The 25544-nt window shown below is 45.8% G+C and overlaps 1 protein-coding gene across 1 annotated transcript in view; it reads right to left on the bottom strand.

The window, feature by feature from the left end:
- Nucleotides 1-355: 355 nt before the first annotated feature.
- cplane1 (ciliogenesis and planar polarity effector 1) overlaps nt 356-25544 on the bottom strand; it is a 286526-nt gene continuing 261337 nt past the window's right edge. Inside the window, exons 42-54 of the mRNA XM_059644976.1 lie at nt 24821-25013; nt 20867-21111; nt 19699-19792; nt 16378-16602; nt 12808-12838; nt 12344-12475; nt 11575-11731; nt 11402-11460; nt 5947-6117; nt 5486-5607; nt 4905-4994; nt 3771-3919; nt 356-2955 (exon numbers count right to left, since the gene is read on the bottom strand). Coding sequence (XP_059500959.1) covers nt 2830-2955; nt 3771-3919; nt 4905-4994; nt 5486-5607; nt 5947-6117; nt 11402-11460; nt 11575-11731; nt 12344-12475; nt 12808-12838; nt 16378-16602; nt 19699-19792; nt 20867-21111; nt 24821-25013 — 1794 coding nt within the window. The 3' untranslated portion in view covers nt 356-2829. The remainder of the gene's footprint in view (nt 2956-3770; nt 3920-4904; nt 4995-5485; nt 5608-5946; nt 6118-11401; nt 11461-11574; nt 11732-12343; nt 12476-12807; nt 12839-16377; nt 16603-19698; nt 19793-20866; nt 21112-24820; nt 25014-25544) is intronic.

A 25544-nucleotide genomic window follows, 5' to 3' on the forward strand; every position in this document is an offset into this window, starting at 1 on the left:
CCCCTTCCCCAACTGCATCCCTAAACCAGCCTAGTTCGTCCCCTCCCCCGACTGCACCACACAACCAGCCCAGCTCTTCCCCCCCACCCACTGCATCCCAAAACCAGTCCAACCTGTCTCTGCCTCCCTAACCAGTTCTTCCTCTCACCCATCCCTTCCTCCCACCCCAAGCCGCACCCGCAGCCACCTAACCTCATCCCACCTCCTTGACCTGTCCGTCTTCCCTGGACTGACATATCCCCTCCCTACCTATACTCTCTCCACCTTTTCTCTCCATCTTCGGTCCGCCTCCCCCTCTCTCCCTATTTATTCCAGTTCCCTCCCCCCATCCCCCTCTCTGATGAAGGGTCTAGGCCCAAAACGTCAGCTTTTGTGCTCCTGAGATGCTGCTTGGCCTGTGTTCATCCAGCCTCACATTTTATTATCTTGGAATTCTCCAGCATCTGCAGTTCCCATTATCTCTCATTCCCTGGTTATATTGTTTTTCATGGTTATATACTTTTATTAAACTGTACAAAGATACAAAACAAAATCAAGGTGACAATCAATGAAAAAAAACAAGAATATACATGGAAATGGGGATGGAGAAACACACCCCAAATCCCACCATGCAATCAGTTAACAACTTACAAGGAAAAGGGGACAATAACCAAACCCCAAATCCCACCATAACAAAAACTTAAGCAAAACTACACAAGATAAGGCGATACGAACAAACAACAAAAAAGCAATGCATGCAACACTGACTCCCCTGGCAAACCAGCAAATCATCTGTCCCTGTCTGTCCCTGCTCACCTTCCGACCTCCTGTACAACAGCCCGCCTTTTGCAGCTTCTGGCCCTTGGCTTGGTCCCACGTGCCTTCCAGCAAAGTCTAGCACAGCCCATCCCCATTCCTCACCAGGACAACACTTTTCAGGGTGATGTACCCCAACTTCCAACACTCAGGGCAACAGCTTTCAGGATAACCTACGTACCATCCAGCGTTCGGAACAATCTAGTCACCTTCTGGCTCTCGGCAAGGCCTGCCAGACACAGGAACACTCAAAACACAGGGCGTACAAAACAATCCAAGCATAATGGGCTGAGTCTGTGTCCGAAGGCAGCCAGCACACACCTCGCAGCGTACATTCAGATACTCGGTCCATTCTGGAGGCCTGGTCCACTTGCAGAAACACAGCAGGCTCCCAGAGGCCAGACCTACTCTTGAGGATACAGCCGACCCACAGAGGGCCTAGTCCGCCAGAGGCCTAGCGCGCTCACAAAGGTATAGCTGACTCATGGAGGCTCAGTCCAGATACAAAAAAGATGAAAACCCATCAAAAGTAAAGTGCAAATATTTAAAAGTGTGGTTGAAGGAGCAAGCCCTGCCACAAAGTCATCTTAGCCTCAATTCCAAAAAACAATACACTCGCTGTAACCAGCCAGTTTAAAAAAGCAGTTCCCCACTGAGAATTAAAACCCAGCAATAACATTGGCTATTACCCAGCCAGTTTGGAAATCCAGTCTCAAAAAGTGAAAAAAAAAACACATCCACAATACCAATAGTTGTGGCTAGCCAGCTCAGAGTCAGTCCCTTGAACTGATGAGTTTGTAAATTTCCTGTTTAGATATTTTTTCCAAAGCCCGACACCACTGCCATATTGCAGTAGTGCTTGTATTCCCTGTTTATGTGGGGTGGCCAAGTCTTGCTGATTGGCCCAGGTTAACAACCTCAATCAAGGATCTTACAGTCAGCAAGGTCCACCTGGTTCCAATCACTACAGAGATGAAATTGGGATTGAATGGCTGAGGGTGAATCTGAGATGTAAAAAGTTATAAGTTTATAGATCAGACAGACAGAAATGTTCCCTCTTAGAGGCGTCAATTATCAGCAGCATAGGTTTAAGGGAGAGGGCAGGAGGTTTAGAGGGGATTTGAGAAAATCGTTTTAACCAGAAAGTTGTGGATACCAAGAACTCTATACATTAAAAGAGCGCTAGAGACAGAATCCTTAAGGCATTCAGGAAGTGTTCAGATGAGCATCTGAAATGCCATAGCACACAAAGCTACAGGCCAAGTGCTGGAAATGGGATTAGAATAGATGGATGTTTGATTACCAATATGGATAAGATTGGCTGATGGGCCTCTTCCCATGCTATAAAAAACACTATCTTTCTCGGTCAAGAATAATGAAACGAAGACAAAGTTAGAGATAGAGAGTCCTATGAGACAGAATCAGGATTCAACTGTCTCGTCATAATGTATCTACAGCAAACGGACCTCCGACTGGGTTCCTCCTCAATAGGCAGGATCTCCATGTCAATGCAGCATCCCTCTCCCCTGATTCAGTCTGTGCCCAATGCCTCACTCCAGTGAAGCTTATCGGTATTAGACTCAATTCTGTTGGAGTGTAAACCTTTACCTATAAAGGAACAAGGCTGTGTTTATTTAGGGTAACAGCCACCCAAATTGTCCCATAGAAACAAAGAAAAAGATATAAAAATACAATATCTGATATCCAATCAGACCTGAAGATCAATAGTATTCAAAATAGTCAGTATTATCAAAATTCTACTTAAACATAACTGCCAGACTTGTATTCACCTTGGGCACCTATTCAGCAACCTGTGAAATCTGGAAAGGGGACAAAACAGTCCGAGTGACATCTGTATTTATTCAGCAGGATCTGTGTAACTGTGCAGAGACAGTGCTCATTCAGGGTACAGGCCACTCATTGTCACTGTGGCCTGTTAGTTTGTTCTGCTCCTACAGGTGGCGATACTTAGTCCCACCAATACCACTGACCTACAGTGAGTTGCTATGTCTTTGTGGATGAGTGTTCCACAGTTTAGGACTGTTCCACACTGGCCAGCATCTTGTTCACTGCATTCCAGTCCAAATTATTGAGGATACTGCTGGTACTATCCGATAGTGCCGCAGATTCCGAGCTATCAGCCTTGGCCAAATCTGCAACCTAAGGAGCAAATCATTGTGGAATTAAAATGCACGAGCACCATCTCCTCATTCCAACAGCTGTCTCATCAATGTTCATCCTGAAGCCAACCAGGCTCCTGAAGCCAGGCCCGCTCCTTCCCACTCCCAGCTGGACCCGGACCCAGGCCCACTCCTTCCCGTTCCCAGCTAGACCCGGACCCAGCCCCTCCTCTTCACGTTCCCAGCTGTAGCCGGACCCAGGCCCGCTCCTTCCCATTCCCAGCTGTAGCCGGACCCAGCCCCTCTCCTTCCCGTTCCCAGCTGTAGCCGGACCCAGGCCCGCTCCTTCCCGTTCCCAGCTGTAGCCGGCCCCAGGCCTGCTCCTTCCCATTCCCAGCTGGACCCGGACCCAGGCCCGCTCCTTCCCGTTCCCAGCTGGACCCGGACCCAGGCCCGCTCCTTCCCATTCCCAGCTGTAGCCGGACCCAGGCCCGCTCCTTCCCATTCCCAGCTGTAGCCGGACCCAGCCCCTCTCCTTCCCGTTCCCAGCTGTAGCCGGACCCAGGCCCGCTCCTTCCCGTTCCCAGCTGTAGCCGGCCCCAGGCCTGCTCCTTCCCATTCCCAGCTGGATCCGGACCCAGGCCCGCTCCTTCCCGTTCCCAGCTGGACCCGGACCCAGGCCCGCTCCTTCCCATTCCCAGCTGGACCCGGACCCAGGCCCGCTCCTTCCCGTTCCCAGCTGGACCCGGACCCAGGCCCGCTCCTTCCCGTTCCCAGCTGGACCCGGACCCAGGCCCGCTCCTTCCCGTTCCCAGCTGGACCCAGCCCTGCCACTAGTCCAGGCTCTCCAGGTACCTGCAAGAAAGGATCATCCTTGCGGTCCAGAATGTGACGAATCTGTTCTGGGGTGTTCCAGTGGGTTAGAGAGTCAGTGTCCGAGTTGGATTCATCTTCTGCTGAATGTGAAGTTTGGAAGGAAGGCCTGAGTGAGAACCGACGACAGTCTAGAGAAGGAATGCAGCCAATCACCATCAATACACAGGGACCACCACAATATCATCCTGGCTCTCCCTGGCCCCTGGGGAGGCTCAGTGTCTCTCTTGTCCCTGGGTATGCCCATAGTCCCCTGATTTGGGCCACAACCCTCGCTGACTCATGAAAAAGCAACATAAAGGGGTGCAGATGGGAAGGCAGTGGAAAGTTGTTTTCTTGCATAAAAAAGTAAATTGCATTGAGTTCAGCATTTCTTAACCTGGTTTGCACTTCCTTTTGAGAACAGAAATCCAGACAGGCCACTTTCAGTGCTGAGGTTCATGCTGCAGCACTAATAGTTGCTATTGGTTCAACACTGGGGATCTTCCAGGCACTGATGACCTTTATCTTGTATCAAACAGAAAGAGAGTGGAATAAGGCAATGATCCAAGATAACAAAGTGTGAGGCTGGCTGAACACAGCAGGCCAAGCAGCATCTCAGGAGCACAAAAGCTGACGTCTTGGCTCTAGACCCTTTATCAGAAAAACTTTTCTGATCAAGCTTTTCTGATGAAGGGTCAAGGCCCGAAACATCAGCTTTCCTGCTCCTGAGATGCTGCTTGGCCTGCTGTGTTCAGCCAGCTCCACACTTTGTTATCTTGGATTCTCCAGCATCTGCAGTTCCCAGTATCTCTGAGCACTCCCCTTGTCTTTTGTTTGGTGAGACCTGTGCTTCCTAACCTTCCTTTTTGCTTCACTAGCTTCTTTCTCAACAGGATAAAGCCGCTCCCTTCAATCACAAAGTCATCATACTGGATTTGAAATGTTACTCTGTTTCTCTATCCTTACAGAGGCTGCTAGATCTGCTGAATTTCTCTAGCACTTTCTGGTTTGGTACTACAGCAGGAAGGGGTTGCTATGAATGACTGATCTCACTCAGTGAGGTATTGAGCTTTGACGTTGCAGTAATGGGCCCTCTCTGACACTGCCAGGTTTGAGGGTTTATGAAATACTTACCAGGCCTGTCATGCTTATGTTTGCTGACCCCACAGTCTGTCGGCCTGGTACCTGAGCAAGGTCTCCTCTGGGCTGTTGGTCTCAAGGCTCCTAAACCAAAACAACAGTGGGATTAGATTATTTACTACAGACTGCACAAGGACATCAGTGTGGATCAGCTGGACCCTGTAAATGCTTAATGTGACAGACATTCAGGCTGATATTTAGTAAGTTAGAGACAAAAAAAAAGCACTGCAGATGCTGGAATCCAAGGCAGACAAACAGGAGTCTGGAAGAACACAGCAGGCCAGGCAGCATCTGGAGGAAAGGAGCAGTCTACGTTTTGAGAATTACCCTTCTTCAGGACTGGATGTGGGGTCAAGGGGAGTTGTAGATACAGTAGGGATGGTGGTGATAGGTGGACACTGGTGGGTCGATGGGAAGGACAAGTACTTAATAAGTAACTGTACTGCTGACACAGACATTATGCAGTGACTGATTTCCCCCCCTCTCCCCCTCTGGGAGCTGAGCAGTGACTGACCCCTTCCCCCAGGTGGGGTGGGGAACGGTGGTGGGTGTGGCGAGAGTAGTGACTGACATACCTGATGGCCCCCCTCGTCCAGGTGAAGCAGACACAGAACGGCATTGAGTTGCCATCGAGTAGGTTCGAGAAAAACTGCGCTCTGCCCGACTGGCTGAGAGACTGCGAGATGCTGCACACCTCCTGGAAAACAACAGAGCGACAGGGTGAACTTCAAACACACTCACACTGACCCACTCACTAATTTACACACACGCACACACACACATTATCTCAGTCAGGTCAAGCCCTGAGAACAGCAGTGTTTCTGTCGGGGCAGGAGTGTTTTGGTTCATATCCTGCATGGTGATAACTGCCCCTCACTCTGTAGAAGGGCTTATAAGGGATGGGGTAATTTAGCTTCGGCATGCTTTTGAGGCAAGGGGTAGATGGGTTTCCTCACTTCACAATATGGCCAAGTTTGACTCGGAGCTTGTCTTTCTCACATTAAATCCCTGTTGGTGGAGTCCCTCCTTTACTTACCCCCTTTGTGTGCTGCTCGGCTGAGATGGTGTGCTTCGAGCTGATTTTAGTGGCCTTTCCCTCGGAGCTCGTGGATGAGTCGCTGGAAGCTGAATGGTGTCACACAACATCTCATTCATCAAGCTGAGTGCTGCCTGTGTTCGCTGTTCATGGTTCACAGCCAGAGTTACCCTGGAGAAAAATGGAGAAATAACTTCTCAACAAGAGTGCACCCTGGGAACACACAAACCTGAACGTTACCAAGACACAGGCTGAACATAACCTTGACAGAGACAGGGCTGTGAGAGGAAGGTGATGCTGCGGAGGACAAACAGTTCACTCAAAAACACCAGGAGTTACTGATACACACAATGAATTACATAGAGCCAGGGATATGATTCAGAGATATTTGTCCAGGTCCAGGGATACAAAACAGAAGTGTCCACTCCAGTGGTCCCCAACATTACAGATACCAGTCTGCAGCCAATCTGATTTCCTCCATCTGATATCAAGAAACAGGCGGAGACACTGAATACTGCAAAGACAATGGGCCCTGACAACATTATGGAAACAGTAGTGCAGGCTTGCACTCCAGAACTTGCCGCTCTCCTAGCCAAGCTCTTCCAGCACAGTTACAACACTGGCATCTAGCCGATAACATGGAAAATAGCCCAGGAATGTCCTGCACATAAAAAGCACGACAAATCCAACCCGGCCAATTACTGCCCCATCAGTGTCCTCTCGACCATCAGTAAAGTGATGGAAGGTGTCAGTAACAGAGCTGTCAAGCAGCACCTGCTCAGCAGTAACCTGCTCAGTGACGCCCAGTTTGGGTTCCATAGAAGGAATATAGAAGATAGGAGAATGACGAGGCAATTCGGACCTTCGAGCCTGCTCTGCCATTCATCATGATCATAGCTGATCATCCACTCAATACCTCATCCTGCTTTCTCCCCATAACCTTTGACCCCATTCACCCCAAGTGCTATATCTAGTCACCTCTTGATTACATTCAATGTTTTGGCATCGACTGCTTCCTGTGGCAATGCATTCCACAGGCTCACCGCGCTCTAGGTGAAGAAATGTCTCCTCATCTCCGTTCTAAATGGTCTACCCCGAATCCTCAGACTGTGACCCCTGGTTCTGGGCACACCCACCATCGGGAACATCCTCCCTGCATCTACCCTGTCCAGTCCTGTTAGAATTTTATCAGTATCTGTGAGATACCCCCTAAAATGTCTGAACCTTGGCAAAAACAATCCCAACCTAGTCAATCTCTCCTCATGCGTCAGGCCCAACATCCCTGGAATCAGCCTGGTAAACCTTCGCTGCACTCCCTCGAGAGCAAGAGCATCCTTCCTCAGAAAAGGAGACCAAAACTGCACACTGCATTCCAGGTGTGGTCTCACCAAGGCCCTGTATAACTGCAACAACACATCCCTGCTCCTGAACTCGAAACCTCTCGCAATGAAGGCCAACATCCCATTTACCTTCCTCACCACCTGCTGTGCCTGCATGTTTACCTTCAGCAACTGGTGCACAAGGACACCCAGGTCCCACTGCACACTCCCCCTCTCCCAATTTACAGCCATTCAGGTAGTAATCTGCCTTTTGGTTTTAGCTCCCAAAGTGAATAACCTCACATTTATCCAAATTATACTGCACCTGCCATTGATTTACCCGCTCACCCAACCTGTCCACATCATGCTGAAGGATCTCTGCACCTCGTCACAGTTCACCCTCCCACCCAACATGGTATCACCCGCAAACTTGGAAACAGTACATTTTGTTCCGTTACCCCATTCATTAATATATATTGTGAATAGCTGGGGTCCCAGCACCAATCCCTGTGGGACCCCATTAGTTCCTGACAACTAATTTGTAAAGGATGCATTAGTTCCTACTCTGTTTTGTCTCTGCCACCCAGTTTCCTATCCATCTCAATACGCTTAACTTCGTCAAATGCTTTCTGAAAGTGCAAATATACAACATTGACCAACTTCCCCATATCAACTGTACTAGTTACATCTTCACAGAATTCCAACCGATGTGTCAAGCATGATTTCCCCTTCATAAATCCATGCTGACTCTGTCTGATCCTGCTGTGGCTTTCTAAACGTTTTGCTATAAAATCTTTGATTCCAGAATTCTGCCAGGACCACTCAGCTCCTGGCCTCATTACAGCCTTGGCTCAAACTTCGACAAAAGAACTAATTGCAGAAGAGAGGTGAGAGTGACAGCCCTTGAAAGCAAGGCTGCATTCGACCAAGTGTGGCATCAAGGAGCCCGAGCAAAACTGGAACCAATGGGTATCAGGTGGGCTCCGGTGGTTGGAGTCACACCTGACACACAGGAAAATAGTTATTAAAGGTCAGTCATCTCAGCTCCAGGACATCTCTGCAGGAGTGCCTCAGGATAGTGTCCTCAGCCCAACCATCTTCAGCTGCTTTACCAATGACCTTCCCGCCATCATAAGGTCAGAAGTGCGGATGTTCGCTGATGATTGTACAACCTTCAGCAACTTCTGATATTGAAGAAGTCCATGTCCAAATGCAACAAAATCTGGACAATATCCGGGCTTGAGCTGACAAGTAGCAAGTAACATTAACGCCTCACAAATGCCAGTCAATGTCCATCTCAAATCAGAGACAATCTAACCACTGCCCCTTGACATTCAATGGTATTACCATCAGTGAAACCTCCACCAAAAACATCCTGGGGTTTACTTTGAATAGAAACTCAGCTGGATTTGCCACACAAGCACAGCGGCTAACATAGCAGGTCACAGGCTAGGAATACTACAGCAAGTAACTCACTTCTTGACTCCCCAAGGCCTGGTAACCATTTATAAGTCACTAGTCAGGAGGGTGATGGAATACTCCCCACTTTCCAAGATGGATGCAGCTTCAACAGCCTGCTCAAGAAGCTTGACACCTTCCAGGACAAAGCAACCCACTTGACTGAACAAAGAAACAAAAGAACAAAGAAAATTACAGCACAGGAACAGGCCCTTCAGCCCTCCAAGCCGGCACCAATCCAGATCCTCTATCTAAACCTGTCACCTATTTTCCAAGGATCTGTATCACTCTGCTCCCTGCCCATTCATGTATCTGTCTAGATACATCTTAAATGACCGCTATCGTGCCTGCCTCTACCATCTCCTCTGGCAACGTGTTCCAGGCACCCACCACGTGCACATCCACAAGCATCCACTTCCTCCAGCCTTGACATTCAGTAGCAGCACTGTACACTATCTACAAGTTGTACAGCAGAAACTTACCAAAGATCCTTACCTTCATTGGTGAAGACATTGAGCATGGAAGTTGGCAGGTCATGTTGCAGTTGTATAAAACATTAGTTAGGCCACTTGGAGTGCTGTATGCAATTTTGGTTACCAAACTATAGGAAGGATGTGGAGGCTTTGGAGAGGATGCAGCTGAGGGTTACCAGGATGTTGCCTGGATTGGAGTGTATTAGCCAGAAGGAGAGGTTGGACAAACTGGGATTGCTTTCACTAGAGCAATGGAGGCTGAGTGGTGACCTCACAGAAGTGTATAAAATTCTGAGAGACATGGGTTGGGTGGATAGTTAGAGTCTTTTACCCAAGGTGGATATGTCAAATACTAGGGGGCAATATTTAGAGTGATGGGAGGGGATGGGGTGAAGCTTAAAGGAGATGTGGGCGGCAGGTCAAGTTTTTTTTACATGGAGGTGCCTGGAGCACGCTGCCAGGGAAAGTGGTAGAAGCAGATATGACAGCAATGTTAAAGAGGCACCTAGACAGATACACGACCAGGCAGGAAATAGAGGGATATGAACCATATGAATGGCATCATAGTCGGCACACACATGGCAGGCAGAAAGGCTGTTCCTGTGCTGCATCAGTTTCTGTTCTAACCTTCAACAGCACCTTCCAAACTCACAATCACTTCCATCTAGAAGGACATGAGCAGCAGATACATTGAAACCCCAAAACCTACATGTTCCCCTCCAAGCCGCTCACAATCCTGACTTGGTAACATATCACCGTTCCTTTCATGTTCCTGGGTCAAATTCCTGCAATTCTCTCTCTAACAACATTGTCGGTCAACCTACAGCCCATGAACTGGAGCGGTTCAAGAAGTCAACCCACCACTACCTTCTCAAAGGCAATTACAGCTGGACAATAAATTCAGGACCAGTGATGCCCACATCCCACAAACGATTAAGAAAAAAAACCCAGTAACTGCAGGCCTGTCTGTTTAACTTTGGTGGTGATGAAACATTAAGAAACAATAATTGGGACAAAATTAATAGTGATTTGGACAAATTTTGGTTTAGTAAAGAAAGCCAGCGTGGAATTCCCAAAATCTACCTCATTTTTGATGAAAGTAATGCTGTTGATGTGGCATACATGGACTTCCAGAAAATGGCATAGTGCCACTATTCGATTTGTGAGAAAATTTATAACTCATGGAATAAAATGGACAGTCGCAATGTGGATTCAAAATTGGCTGATAATCCGGAAACAGAGAGTCGTGGTCAATGAGCACTTCTCGTACTGAAGGAACATTTACAGTCCAGTTCCCCAGGGGTCTGTGCAGGGACAGTCTCATTTCCTGACCTTGCTGTACTGGGCACAATTTTGATGATTACAAATCTTAAAGCATTGTAAGCTGTGAGGAGGACAATGTAGAACTTTGAAAGGCTGTGGACAAGTTGAAGTAGTAGGGGGATCACTGACAGAAGAAATATGAAGTGATTCATTTTTGTACAAAGAACATGTACAGACAACATAAACTAAAGGGCACAACTCTAAAGGTCTGTAGAAGCAGAGGAACTTTGATGCAAAAGCCATTGAAGGTGGCAGGACAGCTGAGAGCAGTTAATAAAGCACACAGTGGGCTAGACTTTCCTACCAGGGACACAGAGTACAAGAACAAGGAGGTGATACTAAACATGTACAAGTACGGGTTTGGTTGCATGTTTCCAGGTCTTGGTGCCACACATTAGAAGGCATTTGAATGCATTGCAGAGAGTGCAAAAGAGCTTTCCAAGAATGATTCCTAGAAACAGGAATGAGAACCTATGAAGAAAGAGTAGAGACGGTCTGGAATGCACTGTCTGAGAGTGTGGGGCTAGGCAGGTTCACTTGAGTGGTTAGGGTCTGGAAATATACTGGCTGAGAGTGTGGTGTGATGTTGAATCAAGGCTTTCATAAGGAATTTGGACCGGTATTTGATGTGAAGCTGAGTTACATGGAAAGTCAATTAGCGAACTGCATGTAGATTTGGAAGAGTTTATTACTCATGATGAGTTGCAGTTTCTGCTTACAACACAGAAAGTGAATTGGTCAGTCTCAGAGTTACAATATAGAGGGAGAATCAGTGAATCTCAAAGTTATGAAAACAATGAATCAGTAAGTCTCAAGGTTACGATACTCATGGTGAATCAGTCAGTCTCCCAAGTGGAGGTGGGCACAATGTTAAATTATTACCTCTTCTTTACTGCAGTCTGCTTCTGGTGTTCTTTAATTTCTTTATTTGTGACTTTCTTCTGCAATGAAAATAAAAATAGTCAGTGGAATTAACCAACAACTGACATTGGAAGAGTTCTCTGCTCCTGGTTTTCGACATGCACAGTGCAATAGGAAAGAAGCCTGTTTCTCACCTGCTTGTCCTTGGCATGATATGGTGATTGCTCCTTACTCTTCAGATCTTCTCTATATTGTCGATATGTTGCAAACCTCTGCTGTCTCTTGTGTTTCATCCATTCCTGAATCTCTTTCTGTTCCTGCACACTTCTTTTTGGAGGCTTAGAATACCTGCTGATTCCCAAAACAAAAGATAAGTGAGTGTGTGCATGGAAGCATGGAGAATCAGGAAATGGGAATACCAAATCATGTTGCCTCAGCACCATCCCCATCAAACACTCCCAGCACAGGGACAGCCTGGGATTAGATACAAGTAAAGCTCCCTCTACACAGTGTCTCATCAAACATTCCCAGATTTGGCCTACCTGATATAGTATCATTAATATAAAATTGCAGAATCCCTACAATGTGGAAGCAGGTCATTTAACCCATTGAGTCCACAGTGATCCTCCGAAAAGCATCCCACCCAGATCCACCCCACTACCCTAACCCGTGGGTAATCCACCCCTGGACATTATGGGCAATTTAACATGGTCAATCCACCCAGCCTCCACATCTTTGGACTGTGGAAGGAAACTGGAGCACCCGGAGGAAACCCACACAGTTACAGAGTGAAATTGAACCCAGGTCCCTGTTGCTGTGAGGCAGCAGTGCTAACCATTGAGCCACCATACTGCCTTTTTGAACTGGAATGATCTGTTTTACAGCTCATATTTTCATTCGCCGGTGAATGTGGCTGGCTGTGGGAAGGGACATGACAAAGGCAGTGTCATCGGCAATCCATACCTCGAGAGTTTCTCAATTTGTTGTTGAGACAGGCCCAGGCCTTTCATTGACAGTTTTCCCTCATTGAGCAAGTCAGCTACAATGTCACTGACCCCACTGAGTCCACTGAGGTGAAGTTGATCATCCCGGGAGCTGGAAATACAAAATAGGAGACATTAGTGTGCCAAGCAGGGAGAGGGCTGAACCTCACTCTAATTACAGCACAGCCGCCAGTCCCCTTCCCAAACAACAGCCAAGGAAAATATAAAGCATGAACAGTGCAAACATGACCCATAGCAATCCAGGGATAACCCATGACCTGTGTCAGCCCAAATTAAATCAAGGACCCTATCTGTCTGGGAATATTGCAGTGACCCTAACTGTCTGGGAATTATGCATCGTTCCATTTTGGTCTGGGAATAAGTAGAGACCTGTTGGTCTGTGAATAACATATGCCCCTGGTTAGAATATAATGTTACACTGACCTTGCTGTTTCTCTGCTCAGTTGGTTGCGATCTGTGGAAAGATGCATAAACACATGAGAAACTGGCTCTAGTGAACTAAAAAGACTGAAATAAAATTCATTACATTTCAGGCTGTGCCTCTCAGACTGTGCTTAGACACTCTTTCTGTCCTTGTCAGGAATGACTGTGGACTGGGTTACACAGCTGCCATCAGTGAGGAAAGTCCCCAGACAGGGTTTGGAAGCTCACTGTCCTCAACTTAACCCAGGACTTCGTCTAATAGTTCAATACAGTGTGGCACATATTTAATACAGATTAACACAGTGAGGATTTGTAATCAAGGAGACTAATGGGATCATAGAATTCCTTCAGTGTGGATGCATGCCATTCGGCCCACTGAGTCCACACTTCCATTCCGAACAGCATTCCAGCCAATCCCCATAACCCTGCATTTCCCATGGCTGACCAACTGAGCCTACACACCCGTGGACACGATGGATAATTTAGCATGGCCAATCCACCTAATCTGCACATTTTTGGACTGTGGGAAGAAACCGGAGTACATGCAGGAAACCCACGCAGACAGAATTTGGGCGGGGTGGGGGGGGAAATGTTATCCTTCATTACAATAGGAATTGAACATAAAAGAATGTGATGTGTTTTAGTTATACAGGCAATAATGAGCCCACATCTCCAATATTGAGTGCAGTATGGGTCTCTTTATATAAAGGAGGATGTAAATGCATTGGAAGGAGTTCAGAAGAAGCTTACTAGATTGACATCTGAGATGAGTGGGCTATCTAATGGGGAAAAGTTGGACAGATTGAGCTTTTTTAGAAGAATGAGCAGTGCCTTGATTGAAGTGTATAAGATCCTGAATGGCCCTCACAGGATGGTTGTGGGAAGGATGTTTCCTCTCGAGGGTAACTCCAGAACCACAGGCCACTGTTTTAAAACCAGGGCTTACCCTTTTAGGAGAGTGGGTGTAAAGAATACTTTTTAAACTTCTCTTTAGTTTGGAATGTGGATCAACATAGGAAGTTGACTGCTTCAAACTAAGGAGACTGTGGAAGGAGATGTTGCAGTTTTAAAACAAAGTTGCAAGAACAAATTGGGAGTTCTATTTATACATTTGTTTTGTTCAAGCAGTGGGAGAGGATGGTGGAGACACAATGGTACTGTGAGGGTGTATTCAGGGCAGCTTTACCCAGAGACAAGCTGCTGGATTGGGTTTTCAATAAGGACCAGTTGTGTGGGTCAGGGGTACCCAGCATGACAAGAACTCTGATTGGCTCCTAGACAGGTGGGCAGCCTGTGTAGGAACAGTACAGTAGCAGAATGGCCCCAGATTCTACACAGACAGCATCACACTCTCTCTGCACAGAGAAGTAACAAAGAAGTGTCAGACAGCTAATGATTCTCATTCATCATTTGATTCTGAACTGCTGTCTCCAATCAGTAGCTGAGAAACTGAACTTCTAGTGAATCACCTCAGGTCCCTGTTTTGCAGAGAAGGGCTGAAAGAACTTGGAACAAAAATTATCAGAGATCAGAAGAACTCGAAAGAAAAAGGGACAAACAAATGAATACCCCATTGAACTGTGTTTCCCCAATATATTTTTCTCCACCCATAATATTAATTTTTTTTTCCTGTTTGTGTACGTCTGCATCAATGTGTTCGGGTTTAGGAAGGAAAAGAAGAAGTCAGAATTACAAATCCATGGTTTTAACGACAGTAAAACAGATGTTTTGATTAGATTGTGATAAATAATAGTTTCTTGTCAAGTACAGAAATCTGGTCAGTATTTTCTATTAACCTCAGCTTCTCAGACAGCGAAATTGAGCACTTTCAGTAATTCAGTTAAAAGTTTAACTTTAGTGATGATCCCAGTGTAAAGACTATGTCTCTATTTCTCTGCATTTTTGACTGTGGACTGAAGAGAAAAGAACTGTTTTGAAAACTGAGGGCTGCGGAAAGGATGGCTGTACTTTTATAAAACAAATACCCCGGCCCTCATTGTAAGTGCTGTTTACACAGCTGCTTGTTCAAGCAGTGGCAGGAGGTTTCTGTAGATGTGCTAGAGCCAGGGTCTGGATATGAAGCTAGATTCAGCCAGGAGCAAGTAACTGATTGGTCTGTCGAGTGATGATGAGTTGTTGATGACAAAACATTGCTATTTTTTAAATTCACTGACGGGATAAGGGCATCACTGGCTAGGCAAAATCTAATTACAGCAATAATACCACTTCCCTACTTGGCAAAGTGTATTGATACTCGAGGCCTGCTACTCCCGGTGTCACTCTTCACTGATGTAATATGCTGGAAGTCAATCCCTATTATTTCGGGAATTATCACAAAAGTTAAGGATGTTACTAATGTAAACTCCAATGTCTATTTACTACAAATAAATAGTCTAGCTACATGAAAACAATAAAGAAACATCGACACATAACTCTACTAGTTAAAACTCTAATTTCCTCAAACTCCCCCTCTAAACACACACAAAACAGACACAAAACACACACATACACACACAGAAGAAATGTTGTTGTAGAGGTGAAGGGATAAACCACAGGGTTCGCTGAGAAGATTATTCTTCTTGTTAGGACTCACTGCTTGTCGATCTCTCTTTTCCAGCTACATTCACTTGATTGCAGGAGGCACAGAGCAACCAGTTCAAAGATTACAAAGTCACTTAGATACTCTGGTTTAAAAGCCCAGTTAGAATAACTGGTGAGGGGAATATAAACTGGCTTTCTTCAGGCTTCAGGTTTTTTTTAAATGCACACAGATGGAAAAATCACACCCCTTCTGCATTCTGAAAACTTCTGACCATTTTGTTTACAGCCACAAGCTGTTCCTCTGCCTGGGAGCCAATCATATCATTGCTGTAAATGGAGGTGGTGATGGCCTAGGGGTATTGTCAATGGACTGTTAATCTAAAGACCCAGATAACGTTCTAGGGACCCAGGTTCAAATCCCGCCACAGCACAAGATGAAATTTGAATTCAATAAAATATCTGGAATTAAGAATCTAATGACGACTGTGAATCTATTGTTGATGATTGGAAAAGCCCATCTGGTTCATTGTTCTTTAAGGAAGGAATCTGCTATCCTCACCAGGTTTGGCCTACATGTGACTCCAGGCCCATAGCAGTGTGGTTGACTCTTAATTGCCCTCTGGGCAATTAGGGATGGATAATAAATGCTGCCCTAGCCAGTAACACCCTCACCCCATGAATGACTTTAAAAAAAACTGGGTCACACTTAGGAGAAATGCTTTGTCCAAGGTTTTGTCTGCTCAGAAGGCAGTGGCGCTATGGTCTGTTTTGATTTTGTATTTTGCTTTGTAATGTTTCCCAGAGCCTGTGACTGGTTTGATGCAGATTAAAAGGGCTGAGAGTTTATGATTCACAAGAACTCCAATGTGAGTATGACTCAACTGTAAACATTCAGTCAGCGGCTGCATTCCCCATTCACTGCCTGTGCCTGGCTCACACCCAGCTCACTCTCACTCTGCCTGTCAATGCCCTGCCTGCAGCCCTCTTTCTGACAGTGTCCATCTACTGAGAACAAGTAGCAGTAGCTACCGGGAGACAGATGCAAGTCCTTGACAGCGAGAGGTGGTGTGTGCTGGTGCCGGTCTGGGCTAATGGATGATCTAGCTGAAGTCTGTGTCTTTGGATAACACTGCTCCTGAGCTCTGTCGTCAGTGCCAGATCGGGGAGAGAGACATTGCCAGTCTGCAGACATACGAGATCCTACGGCAGCCCTCACACATCGCTCCTGAGATTTGTCCTTCTGCAGAACTGCACCTAGTTTAAAGACAAAGACACAAGGAGATATCAGTACAAGATAACACAGTGAGGAGCTGGAGGAACACAGCAGGCCAGGCAGCATCAGAGGAGCAGGAAAGCTGAAGTTTAGGGTCCAGATCCTTCTTCAGAAAAATATCAGTACATTGGAAAGCCAGCTGAGAATAGGATAGAGACAGAGCAGTGGCCGATGGATCCAGGACAAAGCCCGGAGGACAGAACGTTTGGCATGAATTTTCTGGAAACATTTTGTTTGATTGTAATCAGGAGGGCTAGGGGCCTAAATTGAAATATATTGCTCATTTTTATTTGCTGTTGGGAAGATGGTACTGAGCTGTCTTCTTAAACCAGTGCAGTTCCTAGGGTTCTGGACACCACTGTGCTGTTAGGGAGGGAGTTTCATTCCAAGTCAGGATGGTGAATGAGGAAAGTGAGGGAACCTGTCAGCCCATAAAATTTTAACCACTAAAATTATATCACTGCATACACAAGTCTCATTATCTAGCACCAAGCCCATTGCCTTGTATGCTATGATATTTCAAGTACTTGTCCAAGTAATTTTTTTTTAATTTATGAGGTTTCCCATCTCAGCTCCCCTCCCAGGTAGTGCATTCCACATCCCTACCACCTTCCAGGTGAAAAGAATTTTCCACAAATCCATGATAAACCTCAGAGATAATGGGAACTGCAGATGCTGGAGAATTCCAAGATAATAAAATGTGAGGCTGGATGAACACAGCAGGCCAAGCAGCATCTCAGGAGCACAAAAGCTGACGTTTCGGGCCTAGACCCTTCATCAACCTCTCTGATGAAGGGTCTAGGCCCGAAACGTCAGCTTTTGTGCTCCTGAGATGCTGCTTGGCCTGCTGTGTTCATCCAGCCTCACATTTTATTATCCACGATAAACCTCCTGTTTTTCACTTTATGATGCGGAAAAAAACTGTGGAAATCAGAAACAGAAACAAAAATTGCTGGAAAAGCTCAGCAGGTCCGGCAGCATCTTTGGAGACAAATCAGAGTTTTTTGCTTCTGTCTTTACGAAAGAAACGAACTTTGTAGTGAATGAAACCTTCGAAGAACAGGTGTGCATGCTGGAATGGATAGAGATAGAGGAAGCCGATGTGCTGAAAATTTTGTCAAACATTAAGATTGACAAGTCGCCAGGCCCGGACCAGACTTGTCCTCGTCTGCTTTGGGAAACGAGAAATGCAATTGCTCCGCCACTTGTGAAGAGCTTTGCATCCTCGCTCTCCACTGGAGTCGTACCTGAGGGCTGGAGAGTGACAAATGTAATTCCTCTCTTCAAGAAAGGAAATAGGGAAATCCCCGGCAATTACAGACCAGTAAGTCTCACGTCTGTCGTCTGCAAGGTGTTAGAAAGGATTCTGAGGGATAGGATTTATGACCAACTGGAAGAGCATGGCTTGATTAAATGCAGTCAACACGGCTTTGTGAGGGGCAGGTCATGCCTCACAAACCTTACGAGTTCTTTGAGGATGTGACTAGAAAAGTTGACGAGGGTCGAGCTGTGGATGTGGTGTATATGGACTTCAGTAAGGCATTTGATAAGGTTCCCCATGGTCGGCTCATTCAGAAGGTCAGGAAGAATGGGATACAGGGGAACTTAGCTGTCTGGATACAGAATTGGCTGGCCAACAGAAGACAGCGAGTGGTAGTAGAAGGAAAATATTCTGCCTGGAAGTCAGTGGTGAGTGGTGTTCCACAGGGATCTGTCCTTGGGCCTCTACTGTTTGTAATTTTTATTAATGACTTGGATGAGGGGATTGAAGGATGGGTCAGCAAGTTTGCAGACGACACACAGGTTGGAGGTGTCGTTGACAGTATAGAGGGCTGTTGTAGGTTGCAGCAGGACATTGACAGGATGCAGAGATGGGCTGAGAGGTGGCAGATGGAGTTCAACCTGGATAAATGCGAGGTGATGCATTTTGGAAGGTCGAATTTGAAAGCTGAGTACAGGATTAAGGATAGGATTCTTGGCAGTGTGGAGGAACAGAGGGATCTTGGTGTGCAGATACATAGATCCCTTAAAATGGCCACCCAAGTGGACAGTGTTGTTAAGAAAGCATATGGTGTTTTGGCTTTCAGTAACAGGGGGATTGAGTTTAAGAGTCGTGAGATCTTGTTGCAGCTCTATAAAACTTTGGTTAGACCGCACTTGGAATACTGCGTCCAGTTCTGGGCGCCCTATTATAGGAAAGATGTGGATGCTTTGGAGAGGGTTCAGAGGAGGTTTACCAGGATGCTGCCTGGACTGGAGGGCTTATCTTATGAAGAGAGGTTGCCTGAACTCAGACTTTTTTCATTGGAGAAAAGGAGGGGTAGGAGAGGGGACCTAATTGAGGTATACAAGATAATGAGAGGCATAGATAGAGTTGATGGCCAGAGACTATTTCCCAGGGCAGAAATGGCTAACACGAGGGGTCATAGTTTTAAGCTGGTTGGAGGAAAGTATAGAGGGGATGTCAGAGGCGGGTTCTTTACACAGAGAGTTGTGAGAGCATGGAATGCGTTGCCAGCAGCAGTTGTGGAAGCAAGGTCATTGCAGTCATTTAAGAGACTGCTGGACATGCATATGGTCACAGAAATTTGAGGGTGCATACATGAGGATCAATGGTCAGCACAACATCGTGGGCTGAAGGGCCTGTTCTGTGCTGTACTGTTCTATGTTCTACCACTCTGTTGCAGTAAATTACACTTCAGAAGTAATGCACAATTCATTAAATAAACATACAGTTAAAAATATACAACATAGAACAGTATAGCACAGGAACAGGCCTTTCGGCTCACTGTGTCTGTGCTGACCATGAAACTAATCCTATCTGCCTGCACACGGCCCATGTCCTTCTGTTCCCTGCCTGATCATGTATCTGCGCAAATGCCTCTTAATGCTATCATAAAAGTTCTGGAGTTATCTGGATGTTGAATGATATCCATCCTATCCAAACATTTGTAAAAAGCTATTATCAGTAAGATGTTCCTCTCTGACCTTCCTCATTTCTGTTACGCACAGCTAATTTTAATCATTCCTTGCTCATAACAGTTAGACCAGGATAAGTAATCAAACTCCCACCTTACCTGCATCCAGAGCAGAAAGGTTGCAAGTTCTGGAATATTCCACTTGCTCCTCAGGCTTCATGGCACTGTGCAGGTGCTCAATGGTGTTTATCAGCTGTTGGGAGATGGTAGGTACAGGGTTAGTCCAGGCAATATCAATGATAAAACAATCAGAGTCTACATCAGACGAGGAGTGATCGAGTCAGCTGTGAAGGTGCAGGAGAAGCAGAATGGTTAGAGCTCTGGAGGGTGTCTATTCTGGCTGTCCACAAGAAAGCAATACACCTTGTCCCACTCCTCTATCTGTTCCCTGTAAATTCTCTCTTTTCAGATAATTATCCAATTCCCTTCGGAAAGCCTTAATTGAATCTGCTTCCGCCACACTTGCTGTGTTTCTTCTTTTGTCATCTTAAATCTGGCCACTTGGGAACAGTTATTCCCAAACAATTCTGTTCAGATCGCTTATGGTGTTGAACACCTCAATCAAATCTCCCCAGCATTGTTTTCTCCAATAAGAACAGTCTCAGCTTCTCCAACCTATTCTTGTAACTGGTTCTAGGGATGAGAGACTTATTTGTCAAACAATTTCTGCACACTCTCTAATGCTCTCACGTCCTTCCTAAAAGTATATCATTTTAATATTTGATGGGCAGTTTGAGTTTGGGGATTGTTCGGAACAGTGTCACTGTTACGAGTTCACTATTTATTAATATCAGTTCCATGGACTGTTGGTGGGCAGATGCTCTCTCCAAGCAAGTGTTCTCCCCCCAGCTCGGTAACAGCCGCTGAGCCCCAGGTGGACAGAGGAAGCGCTTCAGTGATACTGTCAAAGCCTCACTGGCAAAGTGCAACATTCCCACAGACGCATGGGAATTACTGGCCCAGGACCATCCAAGGTAGAGGAGGAGCATCCAGGAATGCGTCGAGCACCTTGAGACTTCTCATCAGGAAAAAGCAGAAACCAGGCAAAAACTGCGAGAAGGGCATGCAGCCTCACCCACCCCTTCCCGTGACCAGCCTCTGCCCCAAGTGTAACAGAGTCTGCGGCCTGTACAGTCACCCACGGGCTTGTCTGCAAGGCACCACTGATGATGATGAATGCCTGGTGTTTGTAGTCCATTCTCCCAAACATTTCTCTGTAGTACATGAGTTGGGAACATGTCACTTTTAGTAGACTTTGAGCCCTTACCATCTTAGTATTGGCAAAGTCCTGTTCCATGTCCTCTGCCATATCTTGCAGGGCATTTAGCTGGTGTGCCATTTCACTGAGCTGTGCCTGGGTTTGCCTTGTGCCCACAGCGTGGGCAGAGGTTTGTGGAGGTATCCAAACATTGATACTCTCCTGCTGCAAAAGTCTTTGTGTGAGATCATCTTCCACTAACTGCTGACTCTGATCTTCACTCTGGGGCTGGATTGGGCTGACAGACCGGCTCCCTGCGAATGAAACGACAAACCTGTAGTTAGTAGCTGGAAAGGTCTGCTCCCTCAAGTCAACCCACGGCCTTTAGTCATCAGTAGCAGTTCCCAGTGGCTCACTCATTGTTAACAGGACTGCACTCAACTTTCACTCACTAACAGAACTTTTGGCCCTCCAATCTGTGCCAGTATTTGCCCTCGACACTCAAGTACCCACCCTGCTTCCAAAACCTTAACCATCTTTTCCTCTAATCCTCCAATAATGAACACCAAAACACTTTCGCTGTAATCGCAAACTTAGGAGATGAATTCCACAACATCACACTCAGTGTGTTCAGAGTTTTCTTCAGATCTCTGCTTAATCTTTAATTTAAAGCATTTCACAAGATATCTCTAATATGAGAGGATTTCCTGTGGTGGGCTCAGTCTTTGGGCTCGGAGAACTGTGTGCAGCCTGCTCTTTCTTCGTTTTGGCATTAATCACCCAGAGGGGATGCCAAACAGAAACAAGTTCAACACAAAGGGAAAAGAATCGCAGCAAGTCAATTATCACATTCTCAGGGTATCACTGCCTGAGCTCTTCAGAATACTGTCCAACGCTCAGCAATTTTTCTTTATTTGTTCGTGGAATGTTGGTAGCAAAACAGAAGAATGAGAACAAGAAAAGAGGAGCAGGCCATTCAGCCCTTTGGGCCTGCTCCGCCATTTAATATGATCATGGCTGATCCTCAAAAAACTCTACCCCTCCCCATCCATTAAAATTTGAGAAATTAAACATTTATCGATTTCTCTGTTGCTGGCTGGGCCAGCAGTTACTACTCATCCCTACTTAACCTTGACTAAGCAGTGGTGAGTTGTTTTCTTAAATCACTGCGGACCATGAAGTTTACGTCGACCTACACCGTAGTTAGGGAGGGAGTCACAGAGGTCTACAGCATAGAAAAAGGCCCTTTGGCCCATTGCATCACACCAGTCTAAAACAGCCACCTAACTATTCCAGAGATAGTAGGGACTGCAGATGCTGGAGAATCTGAGATAACAAGGTGTAGAGCTGGATGGACACAGCAGGCCAAGCAGCATCAGAGGAGCAGGAAAGCTGACGTTTTCTGAAGAAGGGTCTAGGCCTGAAATGTCAATCTTCCTGCTCCTCTGATGCTGCTTGGCCTGCTGTGTTCATCCAGCTTGACCCCTTGTTACCAAACTATTCCAGCTCATTTTTCAGCACGTGGCCCATAGCCTTGTCTGCCTTTACAACACAAATGTTGATCAAAATACTTCCTAAATGTGTTGAGTGTTTCGGTCTCTGAGACCATTGCAGGCAGTGAGTTCCAGATTCCCACCACTCTCCAGATTAAAACAAAATGTCCTCACATCTTGTGCAAACTTTCTGCCACACACTTTAAACATATTCCCCCTGGTCATTTAATCCCAGCATCAAGCAGACAGGCTCATTCGTGTCTAGCCTATCTATGCCCCTCATTATTTCATACATTTCAATCACATCCCCTTCAATCTCCTCTGCTCCAAGAAAAACAATCCCAGTCAATCCAATCTGTCCTCATAACAATCTCTCCTCCAGCCCAGGCAGCATCCTGGTTAAAATCTCCTCTGTACCCAGTGCTAATACTCTAGCAGTTGCCTAACCAACATTTTATACAATTCCAGCATTAACATCCCTGCTCTTAAAACTCTATGTTTAAAACTAATCAATAGATAGATTGGAGAGTTGGGTGGGGAAATGGCAGATGGAGTTCAATCCAAGCAAATGCGAGGTGATGCATTTTGGAAGATCCAATTCAAGAGCGAATTATACAGTAAATGGAAAAGCCCTGGGAAAAATTGATGCACAGAGAGATCTGGGTGTTTAGGTCCACTGTACCCTGAAGGTGACAACGCAGGTCAATAGGGTGGTCAAGAAGGCATATGACATGCTTTCCTTCATCGGACGGGGTATTGAGTACAAGAGCTGGCAGGTCATGTTACAGTTGTATAGGACTTTGGTTCGGCCACTTTTGGAGTACTGTGTATAGTTCTGGTCGCCACATTACCAAAAGGATATGGATGCTTTGGAGAGGGTGCACAGGAGGTTCACCAGGATGTTGCCTGGTATGGAGGGTGCTAGCTATTAAGAGAAGTTGAGTAGATTAGGATTATTTTCATTAGAAAGACGGAGATTGAGGGGGGTCCTGATTGAGGTCTACAAAATCATGAGAGGTATAGACAGGATGGATAGCAAGAAGCTTTTTCCCCAGAATGGGGGACTCAATTACTAGGGGTCATGAGTTTAAGGGGAGTAGGGAAAAGTTTAAGGGAGAGAGATGTGGAAAGTTCTTTACGCAGGAGGGTGGAGGGTGCATGGAATGTACTGCCAGTGGGGTGGTAGAGGCAGGCATGATAGCATCATTTAAGATATATCTAGAGAGATACATGAATGGGCAGGGAGCAGGGGGGATTCAGATCCTTGGAAAATAGGTGACAGGTTTTGATAGAGGATCTGGATCGGTGCAGGCTTAGAGGGCCAAAGGGCCTGTTGCTGTGCTGTAATTTTCTTTGTTCTTTGTATGTAACTAGGATGCTTTCATAATCACTTCAACAGCTCCAGGATATTGACCTAGTGTAAGAGAAGGAACAACATATTATTCCAGGTCAGGATGGTGAGTGGCTTGGACGGAATCATGCAGATGGTAGAATTGCTATGTATCTGCTCCCCCTGTTCATCACAGTGATGTAGGGTGTAGGTTTTGAAAGTGTCTTCACAGGACCCTTGAGAATTTCTACAGTGGATCTTGCAAACGCTTCGGCCACTGAGTGTCGGTGGTGGAGGGAGTGGATGTGGTGCCAATCAAGCGGCTGCTTTGTCTTGGATGGTATTGAGCTTCTTCAGTTTTGTTGGAGCTGTATCCATCCAGGCCAGTGCAGAACATTCCATCACATGCTACTTTTCAATGACATTCCCTCCATTATAAAGTCAAAAGTGGGAATGTTTGTTGATGATCGCACAATGTTCAGTGCCATTCATAGCTCCTCAGAGACTAAAGCCATTTGTTTCCATATACAGCAACAGCTGGTCAATATCTAGGGTTGACTGGATAAGTAGCAAATAACATCTGTGCCACACAAGTGGCAGTACAACAATAACACTGGTATTAATGTGGATCTTCTCTATAAAAAATAAATCCTATTGCTATTAATTGTCTGTTTTCGTTCATCAGTAAAATTCTGGAGGGAGTCATCAATAGTGCTAGCAGCTAACACTTGTTCTGAGGATTTAGTTGAAATCCCACTGGAAGAGGTATGTTGAGCATTGCATTTCTTACAGCTTCATGCTGGACATGTCTTGATGATTTTCCATTTCAAAAGTAAAACACTTTATATTTGCCTGCCTTAAGTTCCTTCATCTACTGGCCTATCCAATTTATAAGTTTTGTCCAAGTTACTCATTTTTGAGTGCCTTATCTATTTAGTGTATTGTAATCTAACCTTGATGTCATAAATCTTTACCTCTCTGTTGGTTATTACAGGTTATATGGTGTATATTACAGGTTATCATCATTCATTACAGTTTTTCATAACTTGACCAACATGTGACCACTTGACCAACACATGAACATTTGCCTGCAAGATAGTATTGATTACTCCAGTGTGGTCTGCGAAGTTTCCAGCACATTGAGAGCTGAGTCATTTCTCCTCAAAAGCTGCTGTCAAATTGCACAAATTTAATACTCACCATGTTGCTGGCAGACAGCTGGAGGTACAGCATTCGTGACTGAGGCAGCCGTGAGATGCAGTTGGGGTACAGATACCTCTACTTTATCTGATGAGGGTGGCAGCTCAGTAACACTTGCACTGCCTGGAAGGTTATTCAGCAATTCCCCAGCATCAATGTCGATAACATTGAGGAACTTGTGACCAGATAAAGCCTGTGAAGACCAAGGAAGACACCAAGAGATTTTTTTTAAAAGAGGACGGAACATGTCTGCTCACTCTGCATTGCCCGCAAACTCCATCTTAGGTTTGTACCAACCCCAAGTTTTGTCCATGTCCCCCAGTCCCACCATTGTCTCTCAGCATGTCAAATCTATTAAATGACCATTTACAGAGCCTCTTTCAATGTTCCCTGGTAGTCTCCTCCCAAAGTTCACCTTCAGGTGAACAAGATTCGTGTGTTCCTGGGCAACCCTAGTGAAGAATAACATACCAGTTGCAAGTATGCATCACAATCTCTTATGAACATGAATTCTTAAGAAACATAAGTAACAAGAGCAGGATGTTTGGCCCCTTCAGCCTATTCTGCTATTTAATAAGGTCATGGCTGACCTCACCATCCTGCCCCTTCCCTGTAACCCTTTATACCCAACTAATCAACAGTCTGTCGGAGTCGAAGAAGAACTGAAACTTGGTGGCTCAATGTAACTCTGGACTTTTTGGGGACTTTAACCCTGCACAACAAT

The sequence above is a fragment of the Stegostoma tigrinum genome, chromosome 3, assembly GCF_030684315.1.
Source record: "Stegostoma tigrinum isolate sSteTig4 chromosome 3, sSteTig4.hap1, whole genome shotgun sequence".
NCBI classification, from domain to species: domain Eukaryota; kingdom Metazoa; phylum Chordata; class Chondrichthyes; order Orectolobiformes; family Stegostomatidae; genus Stegostoma; species Stegostoma tigrinum.